Genomic DNA, 25,607 nt, shown 5'->3' on the forward strand with positions numbered 1-25,607 from the left:
TTTTGAGAACGCATATACAGCGTGACCGATCTTAATTCTCTTGTTCTTTAATTTCAAATATATCACATAATGCAAAATTCATTTTTAACTTACCGTTACATTACATTTTGTATACAGTTTATTTTATCCTAACTGACGAAAAGAAATGCAAAGATATTATGAGAGATATCAATTTGACTTCTTTTTCAAGCAAAGTGAAAAGATCAAATCAAATACCATGTTGAGAGCAACGCTGGCGCCCACGATAAAGAGTCACTTTCCCACACTAGTGCGGTAAAGTATGTCATGACATTCAAATGAATATCATTATGTATTCATAGTAGCTAAATTATTTTAGCAATTTATTTTTTGGTCTCAACTACAATAACAATTTTTTTGTTAATCTTCAAATATTTAATTTACTACAAAGATTTTGTTAAATTTTGAACATGTGGCTATTGACCCTGAAAAATAGTCGTTTTCTTCCATGGAATTGTAACGGAAACACTTTTTTTGTTTTTATTTTTTTTTTATTTGTCTAACATTTAAAACATGAACGATCCTCATATTTCTTCTTTTAACCTCGCATTACAAATTTAAATTATTCATGGGAATGTTAGAATCAAATTTAAAATCACATAAAATAACTATCATTATTTAAATTAATTTCCGATGACTAATGTCATTATTTATTTCTCGTTTAATTAAAAAGTTTGTAGATATTCTACTGACCGCACCCACAGTAAAAAATATTTGGCTGTCATTTTGGAACTTGTCGGACCGCACCCGCATCTAGTTGTAATAAAATAACTTACAACATTATTCTACAAGAATAAGTTTTATTTAATATTTGTCAAAAAACACCTAGAGCTGGACAAATGAATCATTTTAACTATACTACATTTAAAACAAGATTGTTTTCTTCTGAAAACTGAAGAAAGCAAGATAATGAAACGATGTTGGACAAGTAACGGTCAATTAAGGTTTCCTTACGGCAACTCTCTTCGAAAAATGTTTACCAAAAGAAAACTTAGAGTCGGAATAATGGTCCCCATTAACTCCTTGACCTGTTGATACGCAGTGGCCACTCCTGACCCCAATATTATTAATGATCACCAGACACACACAACTTCTCTAACGCTTCGGGATATCCTTTATGCTAAGATCGATTACTTCCTGAATGCCTCCAGGACCGACGCTCTGACGCAACACGGTTAATTGCAAACGCCCTAATTCAATTTTCTCTCACCGACAAATTTATTCCTTTCTCAATTAATTAGAGAATAATCAACAAAATCAGTTGAGGTATTCACCACGCACTGACCCACTCACAACAATCGCAGAATTCCGACATAAAGAACGCACTTTTCATTTAATTTCGCTCCAGTCGCTATTCAAGATGTCAGAGAAACTCCTCCGGAGTGGGACAAGATGCAGCCGCTGTTGCTCCCAAGTTGAATTAGTTATGAGGTGACAACGACTCTGACACCTAAAATGAACAATTAATGTCGAAGTAAAAGATTTTTCGATCTGGTTTCAAAAACTGACTTTCAAAGCGACTTTCTCAAGAACAAAACACTAGTGGTTTCACTATTGTTCATCTTTTTGTGTTCATGGAGTACCTGTCGATCAGAAGAACGACTCCGTGTCCACTTCAATAAATCTTAGTCATTCCGGGCGAAGAAAGTGACACAAAATCATGCAGCTATGCGCGGAATTTCGCAAATGGCACGTTATGGAGGCAGACCCTTGAGCCTATTGACCCAAAAGTGGTCAAAAATTGCGCGACTTTCTCGGAAAGCACCGTCCTGCCAGGAGATGATATCAGTTTTTGGCGTTTTTAGTCCGCGCCGAACCAATCCGTTGTCTGAGCTTGGACCGCAAATTCGCACCCTCCACCACACAAGTGTGACGACGTTATGCAAAAATGCCGGTTTAGCGAAAGCGCTCCATTCCACCGAAGAGGCTCGAGCCTTATAATTTCGTACAATTGACATCGTCTTGTGGCAGGTGTAGCACGATACCAGAGGGGCAGGAGGCGGCCTAGGAAGACCGCTACGCTGTCCCAGTGACCCACTTGGGATGCTCTGGTGGCCGACAGACCAGCAGCAAGTCTTCAGTCATCTACCGGCTCCACACCACCACGGGCCTTAACACACGAAGAGCCTCCTCGCCGATGAGTGCCGACGTCCTACACAACATGTCAATTAGCTTCAAATCGGTCTAATCTGTTGTTCGATTTTGCCAAAATGAAGTATAGCGTTTTCGTGTGTTTGTGTCTGTTGCATTGTGTGTTGGCAGTGGAAATTCAGTTCGGAGGTAGAGATCGACGAGGTAAGTCTCGACCAGGCCCTTCCAGGAGCCTTTTTCCAGGAAACAAGCGATAACTGCACTTACGCTGCAATCTGAGGTATCGCGATTGCAGAACCAGACCGGTACCGGCACTCGAACAATTAATCTCTCAACTCTCTATCTCAACCCGCATGTTTCAACCTGCAGGAAGTCTCCAGCAACTTGCAACAAAGGGAAACACACGTTTTGTTGCCGGAAACGAGGCTAATGGTCATTCGGATACGTCGATATTACGGTTAACATTCTCGGTCGCTGCCAAAACCGATCCAGAATTTAATAAATTATTTAAATTCTATTCCGTGTTGAATTCATTATATTAATTAGGCCCGAGCTTAATTCCAGCGATGTCGTGATGCGGACCCATCATGGGTCCACCTCGCAACCGATGTTTCTAAATTAGCGTCTACGTATCATTTGTAGTACAAACGCAAAGATCGCGTGAGATTAGACAGGTGCAGCTGTCAATTTATGCATATTGACTGAAAACTCTCCTGACACAACCACCAAATGGAAAGTTTTTTTTACGGAGACAAACAGGCAACTTGTAATTATTGCGAACAAATTAAAAGCAAACACGAGCGAACAGTTGCCAGGAAAAGTGCGTCAACATGATTACGGTGGTTTGTAACCGAACGCGAATTATTGTAAACGTCGAAGAGAAGTGGAGATGACAGGTCTCGGTACGGTTTCAAAATTGTCTCGAAATGGGTGCACGGAATGTTCTTTCAGTTCTGACATTTTTTATGGCGAGTCGTGTGCATCGTGTGGAAAAATTCGAGATGTTATCAGATGCTTCATCCAAATCTGGACTGTTACACACAGTCAGTTGTTTACTATTAAATTTATTGTACTGTCTCGAGCAAAAAAAACTGGTCGTCAAAAGCATGATTTGACACAATGGAAAATGCTCCATTGTAAAACGGTCGTAAGAATCATAACCTATCATCATGTTGTATGACATTAATTGACATTAGTAATTAATTTTTTTGACATTTTGTTGACATGGGTATAATCAGGCAGGCAAATTTTCTTAATTTATGACAGTCTAACCAAATTTTGAAATGACAACGACAACCAGAATTTTTTGCTCGCGACGGTACATACCAAAAATACCAATGCAAAAATACCAAAAAGGCTTTTATGAAAACATAAAACTTAATTAATATTCGTTTATTTTTTGAAAGACTTGACTACCCTCTTCAAAAAAATTAATCCAATCACATTGTTGCTGAATTTGAATTTCAGCCAGTAACAAGTAAATGACGGTGATAATTAATGGACTAATGGACTAGTGCACTAGTGGTAGACTTTAGTAGAAAGAAAATAAAAACACTACAGAAAAATGTATTAAATAATGTATTTTCCTATTCATAAATTTATTTTTTGCGAGTTGTAAATTTGTTTCAGGAAATAATCTGCCAAGATATCCCTTGTGCATATCAAACTGTCAATCATTTCACTCATGCAGATTCGTGCATTCAAGAAAATTATCCACAACATAATATGCACGCGAATTATTAGTACATATTGTGTTTCCTAAAATTTCAAAATAATTGCTTTCTACGAGCTAAAATAGTTGTTATAAATGGATCGCTAAGTAATACCTTCATTGGTGGAAAATGTAAGGTTGCATTTATTGCAAAATTATCGAGTGTTCAATTGGAAAATTCATCAAGTAGCCTTTGATTTTTTCACAACATGAAGTGACATTTTTGACTAAATTTATTTTATATGTAATATGAATGCCAGGTTATCAGAAAGGTTTATAATTAGAGCAGGTCTCTGACCACATGTTTGGTAACATTAAATTCAAAACCTCTTAATTTGACGAAAGTAGCAGCGATGTGTTATCTGCAAAATTTTAGGTTAGTTGTGTTTTTTATGTTGAAAGCATTAAATGCACACCAAGACATTATTACATACCTACTTTGTCGACAAGCTAATTGCAAAGATGTAATCTTGGATAATCTGCTGGCGTCAATTTCGGCAGTGCTGTGACACGGTAGGGATAAAGATGTAAATTCTTGTATAACATTGGGTGCTTGTTCCAACAGATTTGCTGACTCAATTGTCGGATAGATGTTTTTGGTGCATTAATTAAATTGAAATTAAATTTAATTGAATTCCAATTCCACAGAAAACGAAACTCAACTCAAAAAGGACGTTACACTCGCAAAACACAACTGACATCTGTCAAAAAAGACATCATCCCTTTTTCGCTTTATCTTCTTTCATCAAAAAAATAGCCAACTTGATGAACTTTTCATTTGAGCACCCAGTATATTTAACATTTGTAATAACTGGAATGTTTTCTTAATGAAATGTTTCATTCTTGACCATTTACTGTACAACAATCGTTGTCAAAATAGATGTAACGTTTAAAAATATTTTCGAACAGAACTCTTTTAAGAAGACGCAGCTATAACACTACAGTTTAGTACTTAGTCTGCGTGTTAATATATGAAGGTTTGCAAAACAAATTATTACACAAAGGAAGATCTTTTTTGAATAATGCAAAGGTAGAAATTTAACTAAAAACTTAATGTACAGTGCGCCCAGAAATGTGGTAGCAACTTTTACACGATGGCACTTTCGAAAACCCAAATTTGTTCAATCTTGCAACATTCAATTTTTGAATATTTTCAAAAAAATATATTAAGGAGGTTTTCCGAACAATTTTTACCCCCAATTTGTGCACTAAAGTTTGTCGAGATGTTGCTCGAAGGGTTCAGTTATGCATTGAGCATAATGGTGGTCAATTTGAACATTTTCAATAAAATTTAAATTTGAATGTTTTACATTTGACAATTCTTGACATTTATTTATCTCAATTTAGATAGCGCCGTTGCCATGCATAAAAAAAGTCTCTGTAAAAAAGTGTCATCTTGCGGGACCAATCGAAAAACTTGCTACCGCATTTCTGGCCGCTCTGTAGATATGACTCAAAATTTTTCATAAAGCTTAAAACGTGAGTTTACACGATTGGTTGCAAAATATATTTAAACTAGATGTTTTTTTATAAAATTCAGAGTTTATAAAATATACAATGCGTGAATAAAGTTTGAAACAATGATTTTTGAAATTGTCACCGTTTATCACATTTGACAATTTAAATTTAAATTAAACACGTGTCTCACACTCATAAACATATGCAACATAACCTCAATAATGATCTAGGGGAAATCTAGGGGAAATTGAGATAGAACTGGACCAAATGTCAATGATTTTTAATATACAGTTTGGTCTTTTTCTGAATTTTGACAGTGACAATTGATTATTAAAAAAAACGGACTATAAGTTGTGGATTTCAAACCATTAGGTGAGATTTTAGAAATCATCTCTTCGTGGAGAGCCTAACAATGAAAAAAATATAAGTGTGTTCCATTTAAAGAGGTCGATGAAGTCATAACCCGTATGGCGAAGACATCATGGCAAAAAAAAAGGGTAGATTATACCCAATTAAAATTAAAAATCAAAGTGTAGGAGGACCTTTACGAAATATGTACCTATTCTTATATATAGGGTTGTTATTATAAATGATTGTAGTCCAAGTAAGCGTAAAAACTGAATGCAAAATTTTTGGATGCCGCTCCATATAAAAAAAAATAAAATGATATGAATATGATAAGAATAAGAGTACACACCGTTCACACAGGAGTTAAATTGGGTGCAAAACAACTCAATATTTTTTTATTCAATGGTTAATTAAAAAAAAAAATCTCATCACAGCACTTTTCACCTAAAAAATGACAGTGGCAGCGACAGTTCACATGAAAGCAAAAATTTCATGACATGGGCATGTCCTGCTTCGACTACAATCATTTATAATAACCCTGTATAATGTTGTTAACAGCTATTTATGTAACAGTTAGGAAATGCCTCATTTTATGTAACGAATGGGATGTTAAGTCACACAAGAAACACAAAATGACATATCCTAACGCCTTTCATACAATATTTTTTCTAATTTTGACAGAAAGGGTTCTTTAAACTCTAAACTGTATAGTAGTTTATACAGTCAGTTTGACACGTCTGTCATTTGTAATTTGTATGTATGTATATAAAAAATATTTGATTAAATCCTGATGTAGAGGCGGCCGCAGAAAATGCAATATCATTAGTAATTCCAAAAAAAAAACAAAATATGATTTCTTTTATCAGTTGAAAAATATTTTTCATCACTAGTTGCGAAGAGTAACGCGAGTGACGTAAGTCAATCGTGAAAAGTAACACATTACATGTCAAATTAGAAAAAAAAATTATTTAACCTTCTCTAATATAATAGTTAAAAGTAAAAAATACATTTAGTTATGAAATTCTAGTAACGTACAGTAGCGAGCAATAAATTTTTGTCGACAATGTCATTCTTTGAGGCAATGGAAAATGTTCCATTGTAAATATCATAACCTATCATCATGTTGTATGACATTAATTGTCATTTTTTTTTCTAATTTTTCTGACACTTTATTAACATGGGTATAATCAGGCAGGGAAAAATGTTTAATTTGTGGCAATCTAACCTAAAATTAGTATATTAAAGAGAGTTGGCTCCATCCTGGTTCCTAGGGGCGTTTTTCGATTGATAATTCAGATAATTGGCTGCACTTTTATTGTCAAAATTGTCGTTATCTGCGTTTAAATAAAATTGCTAGTTAACAAAATGTTTCTGGAGTGAAAATAAAATATAAATATTATGTGAACTATTTAGATTTGCTTGCATTAATTTCACAAATTTTGTGAAAACCAGGCTGCCAACTCAAATCTAACTCTCAAACACTCCTCTAGGAACCAGGATCGAGCCTACTTTCTCTTATATACCACTCTAATCTAACCAAATTCTGAAATGACATTGACGATCAAAATCAATTGCTCGCGACTGTACCTAAATTTATTTTACACGACAAATTATTTCAAGACTTAAATTTTTAAATAACATCGATTTCGAAGGTACAGTCGTTGAACCCTATTAGTAATTCACGAGCGGATAGAGATAAAGTCATCAAAGAGTCATCACGATATCAGGTATTTCCTGATAATGGTGACGAAACAAACTTCCACAAAATATGATTTCAATTACATACTTTCTTTTATTTTATCAATTTCGAAAAGGTAATTAACAAGAGCTATTAGGAGATTAAAAATGTCACTTCTTTTGATTAAAAAATCTGAAATAACATTTTTGACCTTATCTAAACAGACTACCCAAAAATGTTACAAAGCTCGTTATTTGTTCTACCTGAAAATCACAATTACTGTTTTCAATAAATAATAATTAATCATTTAATTTAAAACCATGTTTGAAAATGATCATTTTTAGTAAAAATGTATGAGTAATTAGTTATTTTTATATTAAGTGCGCGAAGAGAGTGTTTTTTGTGCATGAAAAGGTCTTTAACGCCGAGACGAACAGTGCGTGAAATGAAAAACAAATTGCATTTCACACACTGTTTTGTATGGTTTCTATGGTTTCGAGCTTACTAACAATGCAAAAAAAAAAATACACGTCAGAAAATGACCCCCTTCAGGCACAGATAACTATGCGTGAATTTCAATTTTTTGAATCAATTATAGAAAAAAGTATTTAATTTAAAAAAATAATAATTTGAATTACTTTTTGAAATATCTCTCAACAAGTCTGCAAATCATTTATCATTTTTGATTGATTAAATATCCAGACGTTTTGACAGTTAAGTACACTTTTCCGACACAATATGAACTCTTAAATGATTTAGGAGAAAAGAAGTTGATTGACTTTTCCAATTAGCAGTAATTAATATTAATTGGTGCTCGTTCTTTTCATTCATCTAATTACATCCAATTTAATTACTATCTCCTCTGCATATTTTGAATTTTAAATCAATTATGGAACAATTCCATCAACTTTATGCAAATTGATTATGATCGAGTGACGGCAAAACTGATCGTCGTAAAAATTAGGCTGCTATTATTACTACAACCACTTACCAGCAGACCACGATGCTGCTAGCTTAATAAACACTCCCATCAATATTAACATTAACAATGTTTAAACGTGCGTGACGAAACCACGAACCGTCAAATCGAACAGGTGTATCCAATATTGCATCGATGCAAATGCAAAATTAATTAAACCGCGGCATTTCGAATTAAAATTTGTATTAATGCATAACTTAACGTCAACTTTGACAAATTTCATTTTTCGTGTGGATCAACAAAACGGAATCATGTGGATGAAAAGTCTTTAATTGCGGACCAAACCGCTGATTTCATTCGTGTCCAAGGGATCGGAAAATTCCATCAGTTCGTCCTTTAGACGCAGCCAGACCGGGAAAATATGTAATTTATTATTTACGAACTGCCATAAAAACAGACTCAATTAGCGAAACCCTTGGAACGAAAACGTGGGTTTCGGGCGGAATTGCTCCGACTTCTCAACGATAATTTAACAAGTTGATAAATCGAAACCCTGGTTTGTAGACTGCACCACGTTATCATAAGTGTTACACTGTTCTACACTACATAACAACAAGGAATCTGCAGTCTCAATTAGCCACGGTATTTAGTTATCAATTCATCAGAACCAGCGTGTGTTAAAATTTAAGACTACTTTACGTGCCATGAATATATAGTTTACAATAATTACGGGTCTCGTGTTTTATCAAAACACTAAATTCACCACTGGAGCTAATTGTAGTAGAAAAAATGTCATAATTAACCTGCTTCCTGCACCGAGATAATTCACCGATTTTGGTCTTGTACGAACGAGCGAGATAACACAAAATATGTGGTGCGTTTGGAGGGACTGTTTAATTTATTTAAAAAAATCGCCTCACGGGTTAATTAAAAAGTCGAGTCACAAAGAGCGTATTTCCAGGTTTGCTTCGAAAAAAGACCATCCGCGTGACAGGTGGGTGGTTGAAAGGTTTGTTGCTAACGAACTCATCCCACGATACCGCAGAATCGAAAGCAAAATGTTCGCGAATACAAAAATGACCGGATGAAATATGCATGAACAGCTCCGAATTACTTGAGACTCCGCCGTCTGTCACCACCATGGCGAAATGAATATTCATTTAAATTTAATCCGGTGCATTTTGTCAGCGTAGGACGCTTAACCGAATTACCTCGAGCCAACAATTCGTTTTGTGCATTTTGTCCTGTCTGGGGCTCAATCCGGCCCTGATAATTCGTTTAGTCCTGGTGCAGCAATCGAACGATTTGATAACAACGTGTCTGAAAGCGGCAGACGAGTGAAGGACACCCGTTTAGATGGTGACCTCCTGGCATACATTGCCGATGGCTCGTTAACGGTGGTCCTATTATGTGTGATGTATAAATAATACAGTACACTTTGCGTCTTTTCTCTACTTCCACTCGATTTTAAATAGCGCTGGGGGTACATTACTCGGACCCGGCTGCTTTGAACCCCTCCTGCTGGAGCTTAAAGTTCACGGGCCGGGAGATGTTTCAAGTTCGTCGACCCTGAATTTCAGGCTCGTAAATCAAAAATTCGGAGAACAAGGGTGGGTGGAATTACGGGGGAGGAAATGATCAACTGCGCAGTCGGGTTGTGAAGGGTCCGGAAATGTGCTGAAAAATGTACCAAAGGAGGGTTAAGCTGCTCTCTGAAGAATTAGAAACGAGCAAAATTTTACTGGCTCCTTGTAAGTTTTATCAAGTTTGTGTCCTGAGCTTTTGTACTGGAAGTATCGGCATTGCGATAAAACGACCTTTCCATTAACTTTAACTGCCTGATGGGCTTTAATGGTGGTATAAGATAAAAAGGGTATGATTTATGGATGGCAAGAGAATTTCACGCACGTACATGAAAATTTTTATCTGCTTTTGTTCAGATAGGTGTACATTTGTGAGCTTTTAATAAAGACATTCTCTGAAAACATTACATTTTCTTGAGATTTATTCCGTGATCAACAAGTTTTGCACGTGACGCTTGCATAAAGTGTTTTAAATCGGAAACTGATGTCATTTTTTTATCATCAACAAGCATTTCTTAAATTTGAGAATTCAAATAAATATGATGGATTTTGTTACATTTTCTCTCACTTAAAATAAACTCAGATTAAATTAATTCATTAATAATTTGGAAGTCTTAAGGTAAGCGCTCATTAGGTCAGATTGTACGCTTTGGACGTACTCACAAGCGGACGAAAAGTAACTTTTTTCGGACGCACTTTTTCGGGCGCATTTTTTCGGACGCTGACTGTTGGTCTGTTTAGTAAGTTAGCAACGATACCGATAAAAAAAATAATTGTTCTGTCACCATAAATCATCTAAATAGGTAATTGTGTTGCAAATAGTAAACTTCTAGTTTTGTTGGCAATGATGTCTTTTGCTTTATAGTTCGTGCAGTTGCCTAAAAAATTTATGTGCACCTGTGTCGAATAGTGTCTTTTGTTCTCGCCTGTGTCAAGCCTCGGCTGCGCCTCGGCCAGAAAACTCGGACTCGAACGGAAATGATGCACTTTTTGGGCTTGATACACAAACAAAATAGGCAACATACTTAATTTTAAAGTTGAAAAAATGAAATTACTTTAAATAATTTGAACTGGAAGGTGAAACTACTTAAGTAATTTCATTTAAGATCACTGTGACATTTTTTTAAGTAGAAACTTGTGTAAACCCACGACATGCAATTAATAATTGTTTGAATAACATGTTTGAAATAATGAGATAGTTTATGTACATTGTTAATTTTGTTGATGCTAGATAATTTAAAATCCAAGTGATGTTGTCTTTAATATCAATTTAATTATATTTTATTCAACAAGAAATGTTGCAAAAGTACTCTGTAATGTATTAATTGTATTTTGTTACAGTAATTGAAAAAGCTATCAGGTAACAAACAACAAAATCGCTTCAAAAAGATTCAGTAATTAAATTTGATGAAAAAATGAGGATCATCAAATTTCCTTTGTTGTAGACCTCGACTAGAATCGACAGTAAATTGAGTTTATTTTTTATGCGATCTTCAAAGGCCAAGTGAATCCGGAATTTCATTCAACAAGCGCATCGGATTAAATTGTCTAGTCACTACTCCACGTTTTTAGGCTTTGAGAGCACCTTCCACGGTCTATTTGGCTCGTGTACGAAATATCTCGTAGCTACTCATTCTACCAATTCTCCCATCGTAAATAAAGTGACCACACACACAACACTCAGACCCGGCGAGACACCTGAACCTCTGTTTCCTCCATTAGCATTCGTTTATCGTAGGCATTAGCTCTGTTTTTAGCACCAGCAGTGAAAATAACTGTTTCAAATTAGCTAGTCGAGGTTCCGTTCGTTTGTGCGGCCAGCACCAACACTGAAAACGAGAGTCCGCTCGATAATTAAACCGTACGCCAATTACCGAACCGCGAAATTACCGCCACGAGGAACCGATGGGTGCCAGGTCGGGCGATAGCGGCGGCCGGCAAAAAACCATACGACACAGAAAACGCGCGTTTGGGTCAGTAAGTCGCATTTTAATAATAGTAAAAATCAAAACCGCAACTCTCGGGACTTCCCTTTCCTGAGATGTGTGCCGGATTCCGACTTCTCTTGGCCTACTACGTGACCGCATCAGCTGCAGGAAAGTAAGTGCAGCTGACCCGAAAAAGCTCCGCCGCCGTGAAGGACACCATCAAAACCGTGGTCCTGGCCAGGAAGAATCGCTCCGGGACGCTCCGGAGGCTGAAACCGGCTTCTGCGAACAGGCACGGTCAGTTTACAGTAAATAAATAAAAGTAAACTGGATGTTTACCGGAAAAAAATAAAACGAACCGGTAAACGAGACGCGTTATTACGGTTCATCTATAAATCGCCACGGACGACACTTTTTTATTTCCGATCGTCGATAACAATAAATTGGAGCGTTTACTTTCGCTGCACCGGTTTCGGGGAGCCACTCGAAAAGCCAGTGGGTGGTTTTTCAGTTTCCTTTTCGTGAAGTAGGTCTGTTTAGAAATCAGGACGATTCGATTTATTGCCCCGTTCGGAATTGCAAATGGCACTCACTTTTCCATAAATCAAACCGTGATTTGAATACTGATCGAAATACTTTGTCGGTCAGATAAAATCGGATTAAAGGACGATAGCGATCTGCTCGAATTATCTTTCACCTGGAGGGCGTGTAACAGGCTGAAACAGCAGTTTCAAATGACCAAGTGAAAGAGACCACGCTGCTCGGCTACGATATTTGAAAACATGAAGCCACTTTCAAAACCAATCTGTTAACTGATTAAATCTAAAACACTAACCTGAAATTTCAACTGGACAGGAATTTACGCTCGAAAAACACATATTTACCGCAGACAGTTCAAAAAGAAAAAAATCAAAACCCAAAACGGATAATTAATTAAAACACGCACACCCCTGCCGGCCACAATTCGAAGATCAAAGGCTCGAACGACTCGATGAAAATTAAAAACGCATGAAGGATCAAGGATGATTTGTGGCGAGTCAGTCTGTTCCAAAATGTGAACATGCGAGATTAAATTTGGCCCCGCAGAGATATTTTCAGGTGAGTCAGTTACATTCTTGAACGACTCATCGGGCTTCCGGTATTTCTGGGTCAAAACAAAACAACATCATAAACCTACAGAAATATTAACAAAGAGTGACGTCATCGTTATCCTATCTTGACCAACGAGACCTGCCCAAAATCAAACGGAACAAAACGCTTCCGTGTCCTGCTTTCCACAAGACCATATGTTGCTACGGTTAATGGCGCTGACACTAGTCCTGCAATATTATTTAATTAAACCAATAGATTAATGTCGTAGAAAGTGTGACAAGTTTGATTTTTTACGCCTAATCGAACTGTGTTAAGTGAGACGTACACACAAACTTGTTGCTGTTGTTTCTCACAATGTGCAAATTTTAATCTGCAGCGTATTGCTTTCATCTCGCCACAATCACCCACAGGTTGGTACTTATCACATTATTGCGTTCGAGGGAACACCCCTAAAATTGTATCTCCTCACCTTCGCACCAAGTGTACTTTGGCCCCTCACGAAAACCACAATTAGTGCCAGAGCCCTTCAGACAAGTAAAGTGAGTAACGAAAGAATTCGCAGGATATTCTTTGATTCAACAACTCCTACCTCGTGATACAATTTTGCCATTGGTCCAGCACCAATTTACTGATGAGGCTTGGTTTCACCTTTCTGGTTTCGTTAACTCTCAAAATTATACAACTTGGTCAACACATAATTCCCAAAATCTTATTGATTTGCCATTGGATCCAGTTAAGATTGGTTTTTGGGTTGTAACGTCTCGAAGGCTATAATGAAACTATGTATTAACGATCAAAGATACCAAAGACTTCTTCTTGAACCATTTATAAATCAACTGGTTGATGTGGAACTAACAAGCGGCTATTTACAACAAGATTCAGTTGCTGCTCACATGACACGAGGGGTTCTTCCCAAGCGGATGGATCATTATAGGATTGCGGTCAAGCCATTCACCTGACTCGACCCCTCTTGATTTCTTCATGGTTCCCCTTTTAAGAAACGTAATGATTAACAATTTGCTAGAACTGCAGGAAGCAATTGAAGATCCCATAGCAAATGTGCATGCTGACCAATGTTTTTGATTATTTAAATAGAAGAGAGTGATCATTGTTGTTTGCAGCAGGGTGGGCATCATTTTCTCTACTTACTTTTACATGTTTATTAAAATATTCGTTTTTTTGTTTTTTCAGTTAATTCAAGGGATTTATGCCCTTATTCTAAACAAGTATTTCTAGATTTATTGTCAAATACGCAATTGTAGTCACTTCATCAGGATGGCCAACGTCTGTATTGTCAACATATTTAAAAAAAGTTACAATCTTTTGTAGTCACTTGGTAAATCATATGATAAAGAACTTTTTTGTTCGACACTGTCAGAATTTGAGAATTTTCTCCTCTGTGAACAGATTTTGATAAATGTCACAACTTGTCAAAACGAAACGTCAAGCTAATTTTAAAGATTTTAAGCGATTTGGAGCCTTTAAGGGGTTCTTCGAACAAAAAACGTTGTATTCAACTCGTTCGTGTGTAAATTGGGCCTTTTTTGGCACTCGTGGGCCTTTAAAACGCGAGTGAAACTGGCCCACTCATGTCAAAAAAATCCCAAAATACACACGAACTCGTTAAATAATAGTATGTATACTAAAAGACAAGTTTCATAAGACCAGTCTTGAAGCACGAATTCAAAATTAAAAAACGAGTGGCATAACCACGAGTTATTTTAAAGAATGAGTGCTTCAAGGTCTTATGAAACGAGTTTTTTTATACTATTTTTTGTAATTTGCCCTTTTTAAGTCGTTTTTAAACAAAAATGTTTCCTTTCCTCAATTTAGGGAATTTTGTGGCGGTTGGTAATGTCTTAATTTTAAAAGTGAAAATTTGATCAAGTCTTCAAAGTCGCCTTTTGTTTTATCCAAATTCTGTCACAAAACACGAATATGGAAGATAATCTGTCATGTACGCCCGCTGAAATACGTGAAATTGCCAAAAATACGGTCGCGAATTTGTTGCCTGATAAATCCTGATAAATAATTCTTTGCACATTTTGTAATTTAAACTGACACGCATGACGGATCAAGCTATGCCAACCTAAAAATTTTCGTAAAATGTTCCGTGAAATAATGGCTATAAGGACATCCCAGATGATGAGGTCGCGTTCGTTAATATGTCTATTAGAGAATCAAAATGGAGGCAAATTACAAAAACTGCTATTTTGGCCTCCTCAATTATCGCGCGTTCAAATGAAATCCTGGGCTGGGGAGGCGTTGGAAACCGTCAATTGTTATGTTTTTTTAAAGCGTAGATTAATTGGAGCATGTTGGCAGCTAACCTAAAATTTAGAGCCAAAAAATTCCTTCTTTTTTTGCAATGTTTTACATTAAAAATAGAATAACTTAACGATTCCTATTCTCGAAGCAAATATTTAAGGCCACCATTTGCTGAAAACAAACATGTTCAATTATGTCCCGATTAAACATAAACAAATGTCATTCGTGTCAAACGGCGGGAAATTCAAACTTTACACTGTTCTAAACGGTTTAATTTTTGCAACGCCTACTCAACCCAGGATTTCATTTGAACGCGCGATATAATTAACATGTTTACACATTTTGAACACCTACAGTATCTTGATTTTTACACAATATCTGTCACTTTACCGCACGGAGTGTATAAACTAACACGAACATTTTAAGCTTTCAGATGTCTCCAAAAAAATTGTTACCTTATCATAAATAAAGCCCAAACTAAAACAAGATCATTGATCCGTTCAGTTTTCAAAAATTAACATGATTTAATTGTTTTCGTCTGAACAAGGTTGGTAGAACTGGAATGCGTATAGTAGGTTGTCTCGTTAAAATTTGGAGGGCGGGGGGAAAAGTAACTCATGACGTAAAATCAATCCAGAAATTTTGAGTGTTCGAATAGAACCCAAGGTTTATAAGCTCCGTGGGGTTTATTGGGTGGTTTTTTAGGTTTTATTCTAATGAGGGAACACCTAATGCGTGATCGATAGACTGTCGTAAAAGTTTAGTGCATTATAACGCCACGAGTAACTTTTTCAGGGGGAAAAAATTCAAACTATTGTTTTAAATGCGAACGAGGCAACCTCCTAAACGCATTTCAGTTCTACCAACCTTGCGTCTGAAGTCGGATGGCGCCATCTTGTGATTATAAATCCTAAGCATGTCAGTCCATCGGTATAATAGAATAACTTTCTGCCATTTCATTTATCAAATGTCAGTCTGTTGACGGGTTTTGCAAAATTCTTGCATATAACAAATTTCAAATTTGATAAAACGGGTAATGGGTCGTCGGCCAAAAAGATTACTAATGCGCTAGGAATTTAAATCGCTAGGTTTTTTTAAACACATCCGCTTCGCGGTCGTGTTTCAAACTAAAAACCTCGCGCTGTAAAATGTAGCTTACCTACCGCATACGTAATTTACTCGTAAATAACTATTTCATCCTGAGGATTTTTTTAGTCATTGTTCCCAAACAGAAAAGACAACAGGATTACTAATTCTAGACCGACTATTGATACATTTTATCATCACATTTCGTATCAATTTCTTTTGCTAGTATTTGTCAGCACAATCGAATAACTTTGTGGTACAAAATGTGTTATTTCTTAACACATAAATAATAAACAGTGGTTTTTGCAATATAGCAACATTAATTAAGTATTTGATCCAATTATTATCCATTCTTGGGATTACCTTTTTTCTATAACGATATTCGATAAATAACCGTTGAAAATAATTACTTTCGTTACTGTTGCTGCAGGTTTGGGACGGGACAAGCTTGTAACAACAAAATTCAAAAAATGACTCAACTTAGGTGTGAACAGGCTGTTATTTTTTATACGACCTCTCTGCGAGAACCCAGTGGCGAAAGCAATTTAACGCTTGTATCGCAACGTTTTACAACCCCATTTCCTTCCCAAATAGTGCTCTGTATATATTTTCGAATAAATATAGCGATCGATTCGGAGCCAAATTCAACGTTTACACACCTGATGCGACGGTTTAGGGGATGTTTCCTTCCAAATCATAAAACTGTACAAACATTGTTCATTTCTGCGTTATTTATTTACCCTGAATTGAATTTTTCGGCTCGGTCCTTAAAGAAAAACAAGGATCGAGGATTTAGCCGGGGGTGACAACTGAACCATGAAGCTTCAGTTTTAATGCACCTGTTTGTCGAAGCAATTCAACTGAAAATAATAGTAAACTGAAATGGCTCACGTCCCGGAAACAGAGGAAGTGAAATTTTAAATGTGTCGCCGTCGACTGCCAACTATTTAAATAATATCGACATAAATGTTTCACAAACACATCCGTTATGTTGTCCTTGGAAGATGAAAGTAACGAAACGGGGCAATTCCGGTTCGGACGGACGTTTTACTGGCCCTTCATTCGTTAACTCTTGTCCTCTTTTAGTCCATTTTATCCCTTTAAACGAGGGTCCCTAAAACATTTACAACTTGTTTTTTTCTTCTGTGAAAGGGCGAATCCGTTTGGGACGCCTTAATGACATCCGGAGTTTCTGTTTGTCTGAAATTAATTTTTGTTTCAGAATCACGAAAGCTCTTCGGAGGATACAGGATAACTCCCCGCTTCTGCAAACCTACACGGAAGTCGACGCAATCTCTCGGGGGTCCCAGCATTTGCATGTTTAATCATGAATGCAGTCAGAGAAACGGACAAGTTGTTGGAGCTTGTATGGACGGGTTCCTTTTCGGCGCCTGCTGCCAGTTACCAGCAGGAGAGACAGGAGAGCTTGTAGAAAGCGACATTAATCCCGTCACTAGCATCAGTAATGACGTCGCAACTCCTACGCTTCCCACGATGGATATTATGTCGAACGGAGTCTCACAAATCACCCAAGCTCTATTAAACCCGGGGATTTTACCCACGGCGCAGGATAACGCGATGGTGCAGATCAGTGGAGACCAACCTCTCTTTACTACGACAGGAGTGACGCACACCACGGCTCCCGAAACCATGATTCTGCACGGAATCAGCAACAGTATTAGTCCGAATGACTTCAGAGTCACCACGAAGGCGCCCATTATGGAGGACAGGAAGACTACCATGAGATTCGAAGATACAACAGTGCCATATTCGCAAACTCCAACCATTCATATTTCCATATCGAATGCTCCATCCCATTATACTCCATCACCGGGCTTCCAGAAACCGGGTTTCAGACCAAAACCATCGAAACCATCGGACGCAGACAAGTACGTTCTAGTACCAACCATTTCGCACACGACTCGACCAAACAAGACACAAGAAGTCGATTCTATTGTCAACATTTTGCAAATGTTGAATGAGAGTTCTACTAACAATCCGTACTACGGGTACACTTCTAAGAAGCCACCATCAACTTCTTACGTTTTCAGTGCTACACCTACTAGAAGACCAGGATATACTCCCTCGACAACCAAAAAACCTCCCTCAACTTCGTACGTCTACAGTACTACTTTCAAACCAAGAAGAACAACAACTCCATTGACAACCACGACCAAGAAGAAGAGTAAACCGACGAAGAATTCGACGAAGAAAACTACTCCAGTGAGAATATCGAGTCCCTACGTCAGCAGCAGTACTTTCAGACCTTCTGGACATAGTACTGTGGCAAATTCGCCTTTAGCTTTTCTTTCAACAAAACCATCTACCTCTTACGTGTACAGCAGTATTCCTACAAGAAGACCTGGTTCAACTGTCAACACCCACGTGGCAGGTCCTGGTTTTTCAGTGACTTCCAATCCTGGTCAGTTCTCGACGTATCCCAGTCCGGCACCGACTCTGATAGTACTGAGTCCTGCCACTGAAGACGAATTGGTAACGAAGCGACCAGACCCAGAGTATGTCTCTTCCGGATCTATTTACACTTCCCCAAGACCACCCTACCCGAGACCCAGCTTGAACTCAAACAACAAACCCATCAACAGCGTCACCATCAACAACCACGTCACTCAAAACATATACAGTACCAGCGAGCGGCCGCAACCCACCGTTCTGATCACCCCGAAACCCAGCATCTCCAGTTCTTATGCACCCTTCGACTACAACACCGCTGCGGTAGAATCAGAAACAAACCCCGACCAGTTGATCAACTTCCCTCCGGTGCGCAATCCCAACTTGAACATGTCGAATCCGGTTCTCGGGGATGAAGACATTACAACTCCAGCGTTCATAGAAGACGACGCTTTGAACGGCAAAGTCGAGTCGTTCGTCAACAAGATCATTCAAGGATTGCAAGAACCGTTCGAAGGTTTGAAAGATGTGGTGTATAACAGGAATTCTACGTCGACTACGACCACGAAGAAACCAGTTAAGAAGCAAGGTACGACTACTAAGAAGCCGGCGGCGAAGCCTACTTCGAAACCGAGTTCTGTCAGGCCTGTTACGTCGAGGCCCGCCACTACGAAGCCGACGGTGAGGAGGTCTACGACGAGGAGGCCTGCTTCGGGTGCGCCCACGAGGAGGCCCACCACTACCACGAAGAAGCCTAAGACGACGAAGAGGCCGCAGACTACGACGCAGTCGTACATCGAGGAGGATAATACGCTACCGGATGCTGAGCAGTTCAGAGATCGTAAGTAGTTTTGTTTTTTTTATAATTTGCCAAGTTAATCTTTGTACAGATACATTAACATTTTAACCACCATCTTTAGTTGCATTACTGTTAGTAAACAAATTAGAAAAGTGACGAGTTAAAGACGAAAATATCTCAAGTAAACTTGCAGAAGTATAAAGCAGGATACAGTTATCTGAAAAGGTGAAAGTGTTTTGAATAACTGGTAGCTTTAAAGAACAGTTATCATTTTCTTTAACATATTACTTAGCGTAAAGTTTTGCACACTATTACAAATTATGTGAGGTTTTAAAAATTGTGAATCAATAATGTGCAAAAACATACAAACAAATTTTTTAAGCTTTATACAAGTATAATAAAGAAAAATATACAGGGTTATTCACGAGAGGGGTACTTCTGATTTTTTTTGCCGCAACCAGCAATACCAATCCCTCTAACTACTAAATCAAATACTTAATGTAAAAAGTGTTCGAAGTGTGTACTATCGGCTTGTAAACATCCACACCGGCAGCAGCATTCTTTCCACACTTTCCATAAATGAGGATCATGTCAGTCTTTTTTCAGATTTTTTGCTTTAATATCAAAGATAGATTCACTTACAATTGTTTTCAAAATTTTAAATCAAGAAATTGTTGTAATATGTATAATGGGTTGCGGCAAAAAAATAACACTGTAAAATGTTTAAAATTTGTTAAATATGAATTTTTCAGTAAAAACATTTTTTAAAGTGAATCCATTACCTCAAGAAAAGATCTGAATTTTTATTAGATAGGCAATATCCAAAAAAATTCTTGAGTAATAAATCAGTAGAAGGAAACTTTTAATAAACAGTTAATGAAAAATTTACAGAAATTCATATTATTACAAAATTAAGCCACAATAAACGCAACATAAAATTTTCAAAAATTGTGAAAATTACATTATTTAACTCTCGTAGGTACATTACGTAACAATTTATTGAAAATGATGTTATCGTTCTCTTTGCCGTGAATATCGATTTCCAATTATTAACGTCCATCCTCATTATAAACCTGAATTGTCAAAGTGCCGTTAGATTGGCACTAGTGATAAAATTACTAGCTACGCCAATGGGTATTTAATTTTTTGTTCCAAGCGGCAATTTAAATCAAATGAAAATGTCAACTTTTGACAGCTCCTTTACGTCATTTGTGACGAATTATCAGATTCTGAATGAACTTCTCCTTTCGTTCTTAATTGTTGCAATTATTTTTTTACATCAAAATTGCAGACAATCCTCTTTCATAATATAATTATGAATAATTTGTTGGGTTGTTACTGTAAAAAACTTCTATGAGCAACATTTTTGTTCTTTTGTTCAATCATGCATTAAATGAACGGTACAGTACTAAATTTTGGCCAACCTTGAATTTGACAATTCACGTCTACGATGGATGAGCTATACAACCTGAAAGTTTGGCAACGTTGCATTCAGTCTCAACGGGAGAAAATCTTTTCTTTTCTTTTCTTATTGGGTTCACGTATTTTGTTTTACCACTCGAATATTTTTATTTGGAAATTTTTAATTACGCCAAAATTCTTCATTTCTACAAAAACTTTTCAACTTTATACAGCGTGATCAACAAAGACACTCAGTCTGTTGGCAATGAAACAATTGAAAAGTACTGGTGTTTTTTGTCTCATAATTGGCACTGACGTTTTATAAAATATAATATAGAGGGTGTATTTTTAAAATGTGCCGAAATTTTACCTGCGAGGTTGTTTGACAACGTAGAAGACTAAAAGCAATTTAAAAAAATTGTAGCTTAAAAAATAAATGTCATTTTATTTTTTGACATAGAATTTTTTAAATATTTTTTCCGAATTCTACATGAAACCAGTAGCTCGTGATTAAAATATCTGCACAACTTTCAAAATCACCCTGTATAACATTTTTTGTAAATACAAATCTAAGTGTATTTTAATTATCGTTGACTTAGGCGAATTATCTTAATAACTATTCAGAACTGAATTTAGGTGTGACTAGCAAATAATATAAAACAACAAAAACTACAGTTAAATTCTGACTAGTCACACTAAAACAAAGGAAACATGGTTTGAATTTACTTATTTGATTAACAAAACCTATTTCTTGCACGGAAAAATACAATTTTCCGAACATACCTAAATAGGTATATTTAAACCGAAATAATGAACAGTTCTATTTCGACACAAGAACCATTGAGACATGTTTTCACAAATAATGACAATAAAAACCCATTACACGGAAATGTCGTTTTATATTATTTATTGAAAAATGTTTGCTTTTATTTTGCTTTTAGAAATGGGATCAGCATGGTTTAAATATTTAACAAGTTCTTTAATGGCTTCATTAACAAACTTTTATATTTTGCTCCAGTTACTTTAATTTGCTCGAGACAGATTTAAGTCCTACCAGATCATTTGTTTTATATTACCAAAAAACTCATCCTTGATTTCTTCTCAACAGTAAAATCAGGACCGCTCAATTCTTGTCGGAACAAATTAATATTTATGAGCATTGGCAATTTAACGAGAACAAATTGACGAAAAGCGCTAAAGACAATAAATATTACAAAAAGACTTCAGAAATAATTATCTAGTGCCAAGACAGCAAAGTAGAAACAGAAAAAAATTATTAAATAGGAGTAAATGTTTTAATAATCCAGTTGCAAAAAAGGAATCGGGATTCTAATTTCACTTGAGCTTCAGATGCAAAAGGTCAAAGCTGTTGTTTTCTGTTTTGCAAGATCATACTTGTCACTTTACGAAAAAATTAGCTTTGTCCGACTACAATATATGTGCTGAAGAGCAGTCCTAACACCCTCCTGAAACTTTTATAAAGCATTTCGCTTTTTTGCCAACTCTCTCATTTCCACGTTGTTAACAAATGTATAAAGTTATATCCTAACTCAACTTTTGTATTTTTATTGCGGCGAGCTTTCCCTCTGAAGTTGTCTATGCAACCTGAATAAAACATCTTTCATTTTCCGGTAAATTGAGTCTGCATATTCAGAAATGCACATCTGAATTTGCAGAGAGTCACGTGTCTCCCATCATAAATCTAGCCTGGAATAATTCAACAAATTAAATAATTAATTATTCACAGATAAGACTACGAGACGAGTAATAACCTTCAAGCGGCGGCATTAGGTAGTCGAAGAGGTCGTCACCCCATTCCTATATATCGATTGTGATAACAAGAAAGGGCAATTCTCATTGAATACACTTTAGATATTTGTAGAGTTAATCGACTTGGCTATTATTGTTATGTATTTATTAATTTGTTTATTTATTTATTTATTAACTTGTAACGATGCCAATTCTAATTTTTAGGTAATTTTGTTTAATGTTTGTAAATGAGCTATTGTTACTTATTAACATGTAATGTTACTGTTACGCGCAATGTGGGTAAAAGGTACCTGTGTCTTTGTATTTTTTTAATAAAGAATCTTGTCCACAACAACGAGTGTTTACTCCACATTCTGCGACAAATTATATAATTACTATACAAAACAGCAAACAAAATTACCCGAAAAGAGTTTTACTGATTGGCCTTCGCTCTGTATATTAATGGTATAATTTTTCCAGAATGTGGCATAAGACCTTTATTGAAATCCGGAAGAATAGTCGGTGGCAAGGGCGCGAGCTTCGGCGAGTTCCCTTGGCAGGTTCTGGTCCGCGAGTCCACGTGGCTGGGACTCTTCACGAAGAACAAGTGCGGGGGCGTGCTGATCAGTAATAAATACGTGATGACCGCCGCCCACTGCCAGCCCGGATTCCTCGCCTCCCTCGTCGCCGTCTTCGGCGAGTTCGACATCTCCGGAGACCTGGAGAGCCGCAGGCCCATCACCAGGAACGTGAGGAGAGTCGTGGTCCACAGGAAGTACGACCCCGCCACCTTCGAGAACGACTTGGCACTGCTCGAACTAGAAGCGCCGGTCAAATTCGACGCACACATCAGTAAGTTTCAATTTTTTTCTTGTTGTTTGCCCAACAAACGGTATTTCTGCAAATTGATTCGGAAAGTAGGTAGACGGTCAATTACGATTCAGTGTGTGTTTGTGCTTGGGCGCGATCAGGCTACTTTCTATTATGATCGTGGATGGAACGGTCGTTGATCCATGGCGAAGTTGCCGGCGCGGTCGCCCAAAACTTGCCAATTAACATTCATTTCCTCGACCATCACGCAAAAGTCGAAGTGGAACAGATCTGGTTCAGGGCCAACACTCAAATGTAGCCTTAATCACAAAAAGTACTTTTTTGGAATGTGATCAAAAAGGATGAATCTGTGGTGACATTTTTATCTAAAATTGAAATGAAGGAATTTTGGAATATTAAAGTAAAGAAGAGAGAACAATCAGAATCTAGGTTAAAGTTTCCAAACATTTCAAATGAATTAAAAGAGAAGAAACTGTCAGCAGAATTTTGTAAAGTACACTATACAGGGTGTATCCAAAATGCCGCATATTATTTATGTCACGTGAATCTACGTTGAATTCCAAACAAAAAAATCTAATTTGAATTTGGTTAATGATAATATTAATAATAATTAAACATAATGACCAATACCTTAACACCCTTTCCAGAAAAAGCATTAAATGATCTTAAGCCACCCTGTATAATAAAAAAGTCCAAATTCCACGACACATATTTTCAGTTCCGATTTGTCTGCCGCGAGATGGCGAAGACTTCACCGGGCGGATGGCCACCGTGACGGGGTGGGGCCGGCTCAAGTACGGCGGCGGAGTCCCATCAGTCCTGCAGGAAGTGCAAGTCCCGATCATGGAAAACCACGTGTGCCAGGAGATGTTCCGCACAGCTGGCCACTCCAAAGTTATCATGGATTCCTTCTTGTGTGCGGGATATGCAAATGGGCAAAAGGACTCCTGCGAGGTAAACACGCATTCCTGTTTTTGTTTGTTGCGTTATTTGGTAAACTTGTAGGGCGACTCCGGGGGACCCCTCGTGCTCCAGAGGCCCGACGGAAGGTACCAATTAGCGGGGACCGTCTCCCACGGCATCAAGTGCGCCGCACCGTATCTACCGGGGGTTTACATGAGGACGACGTTTTTCAAGCCTTGGATCGTCGCTATTACTGGCATAGACTCTAGCTAACCGAGCTTTTAAGTGCCCATGTGATGGACTTTAATGTGTTTAAAGATATTTATAGAAATCTTGTTAATGTGTACGTTTTGTAATTATGTATGTATTTATTTATTTATTTATTATTTAAGAAACATAATAATTTATCTTAAAGTTCTTTGTTTTTACCAAAATTCTATTTCTACAGTAATTCACAAATTATAAACATACCAAGATTTTTACCGAACTTTGTACATAAACTAATTACAATAAAAAGGCTACATCGATGAATTTGTTTTTTATTCTTATATATTCTTTTTTAATAACAAATGTCAACGACTTCGTCAAAAGTAATAAATGATAAATACTCGTAGTGCTTCCAAATTCTCCAGATAAATCCGTTTCAATACAGGAATAAATTGGAATTATTTTTATGGGAAATGAAGACCGTTCCATTATTTCAGGTGAGCCGAAAGGTCGTTAGCCAACCTTTTCTGCTAATAAGAGCCAGAAGCTCTCTCCGCTCGTGGCAAATAATGGTGGGTGGGGCGAATGACATTTCACAGCTTCAACCATAAAAGTCACCTGAGAGAAGCTCAGTTCAGTTGCAATGGTAATTTATGATCATTGATTTTTCAGGTGTGCAGATGAAGGTGGCGAAACAAATAACATTCGCATGGAGAAAATCGTCATTCCCTAAGTGGTGTTTGACAAATAATCAAATAATCTAGATCTGATAGGGTCTCGCAACTGCACTCCACGTGGCGGCCTCCAAATTACCAATCAGGAGGAGCGGAAATCACCTTCCATCAGCGCCAGGAAATTTCAAACACATCATGAATTTCTAATGCAGGGCCGCACGATATTACTTTAACAACAACGATTCCCGCTAAAGTAATTACTTACCCGCATTAGATAGATGCTGTAAATAACAACGGCACAGGTTTGCTGACATTAAAATTAATTAATCACTCACCCCACGCAGCTTTCAGCCTTTGATCGAGCATCATGGCAAATTTGCGGGTCGATAACGTTGTAAAGTGTGCATCTTCGCCCAAAATTAGACATTTTTTAAGCTGTATTCCCGGCTGGAAT

At 37.1% G+C, this 25,607-nt stretch overlaps 1 protein-coding gene across 1 annotated transcript; it reads left to right on the forward strand.

The window, feature by feature from the left end:
- Positions 1-1,981: 1,981 nt before the first annotated feature.
- Positions 1,982-24,803, forward strand: flz (filzig). The gene is made up of 5 exons (XM_069037812.1): positions 1,982-2,313; positions 17,403-19,430; positions 23,019-23,390; positions 24,088-24,323; positions 24,375-24,803. The coding sequence occupies exons 1-5, from the start codon at positions 2,229-2,231 to the stop codon at positions 24,543-24,545; spliced, it is 2,892 nt and encodes a 963-aa protein (XP_068893913.1). The 5' UTR covers positions 1,982-2,228; the 3' UTR covers positions 24,546-24,803.
- Positions 24,804-25,607: the final 804 nt, after the last annotated feature.

Source organism: Tenebrio molitor, chromosome 2 (assembly GCF_963966145.1).
Source record: "Tenebrio molitor chromosome 2, icTenMoli1.1, whole genome shotgun sequence".
Taxonomy (NCBI): domain Eukaryota; kingdom Metazoa; phylum Arthropoda; class Insecta; order Coleoptera; family Tenebrionidae; genus Tenebrio; species Tenebrio molitor.

Excerpts from the sequence above, each read along its gene's own strand:
- flz (XM_069037812.1), top strand. The coding sequence starts at position 2,229 with ATGAAGTATAGCGTTTTCGTGTGTTTGTGTCTGTTGCATTGTGTGTTG. Across the intron at positions 23,391-24,087 it reads CAAATTCGACGCACACATCA|TTCCGATTTGTCTGCCGCGA; the intron begins GTAAGTTTCAAT and ends ACATATTTTCAG. Across the intron at positions 24,324-24,374 it reads GGCAAAAGGACTCCTGCGAG|GGCGACTCCGGGGGACCCCT; the intron begins GTAAACACGCAT and ends GTAAACTTGTAG.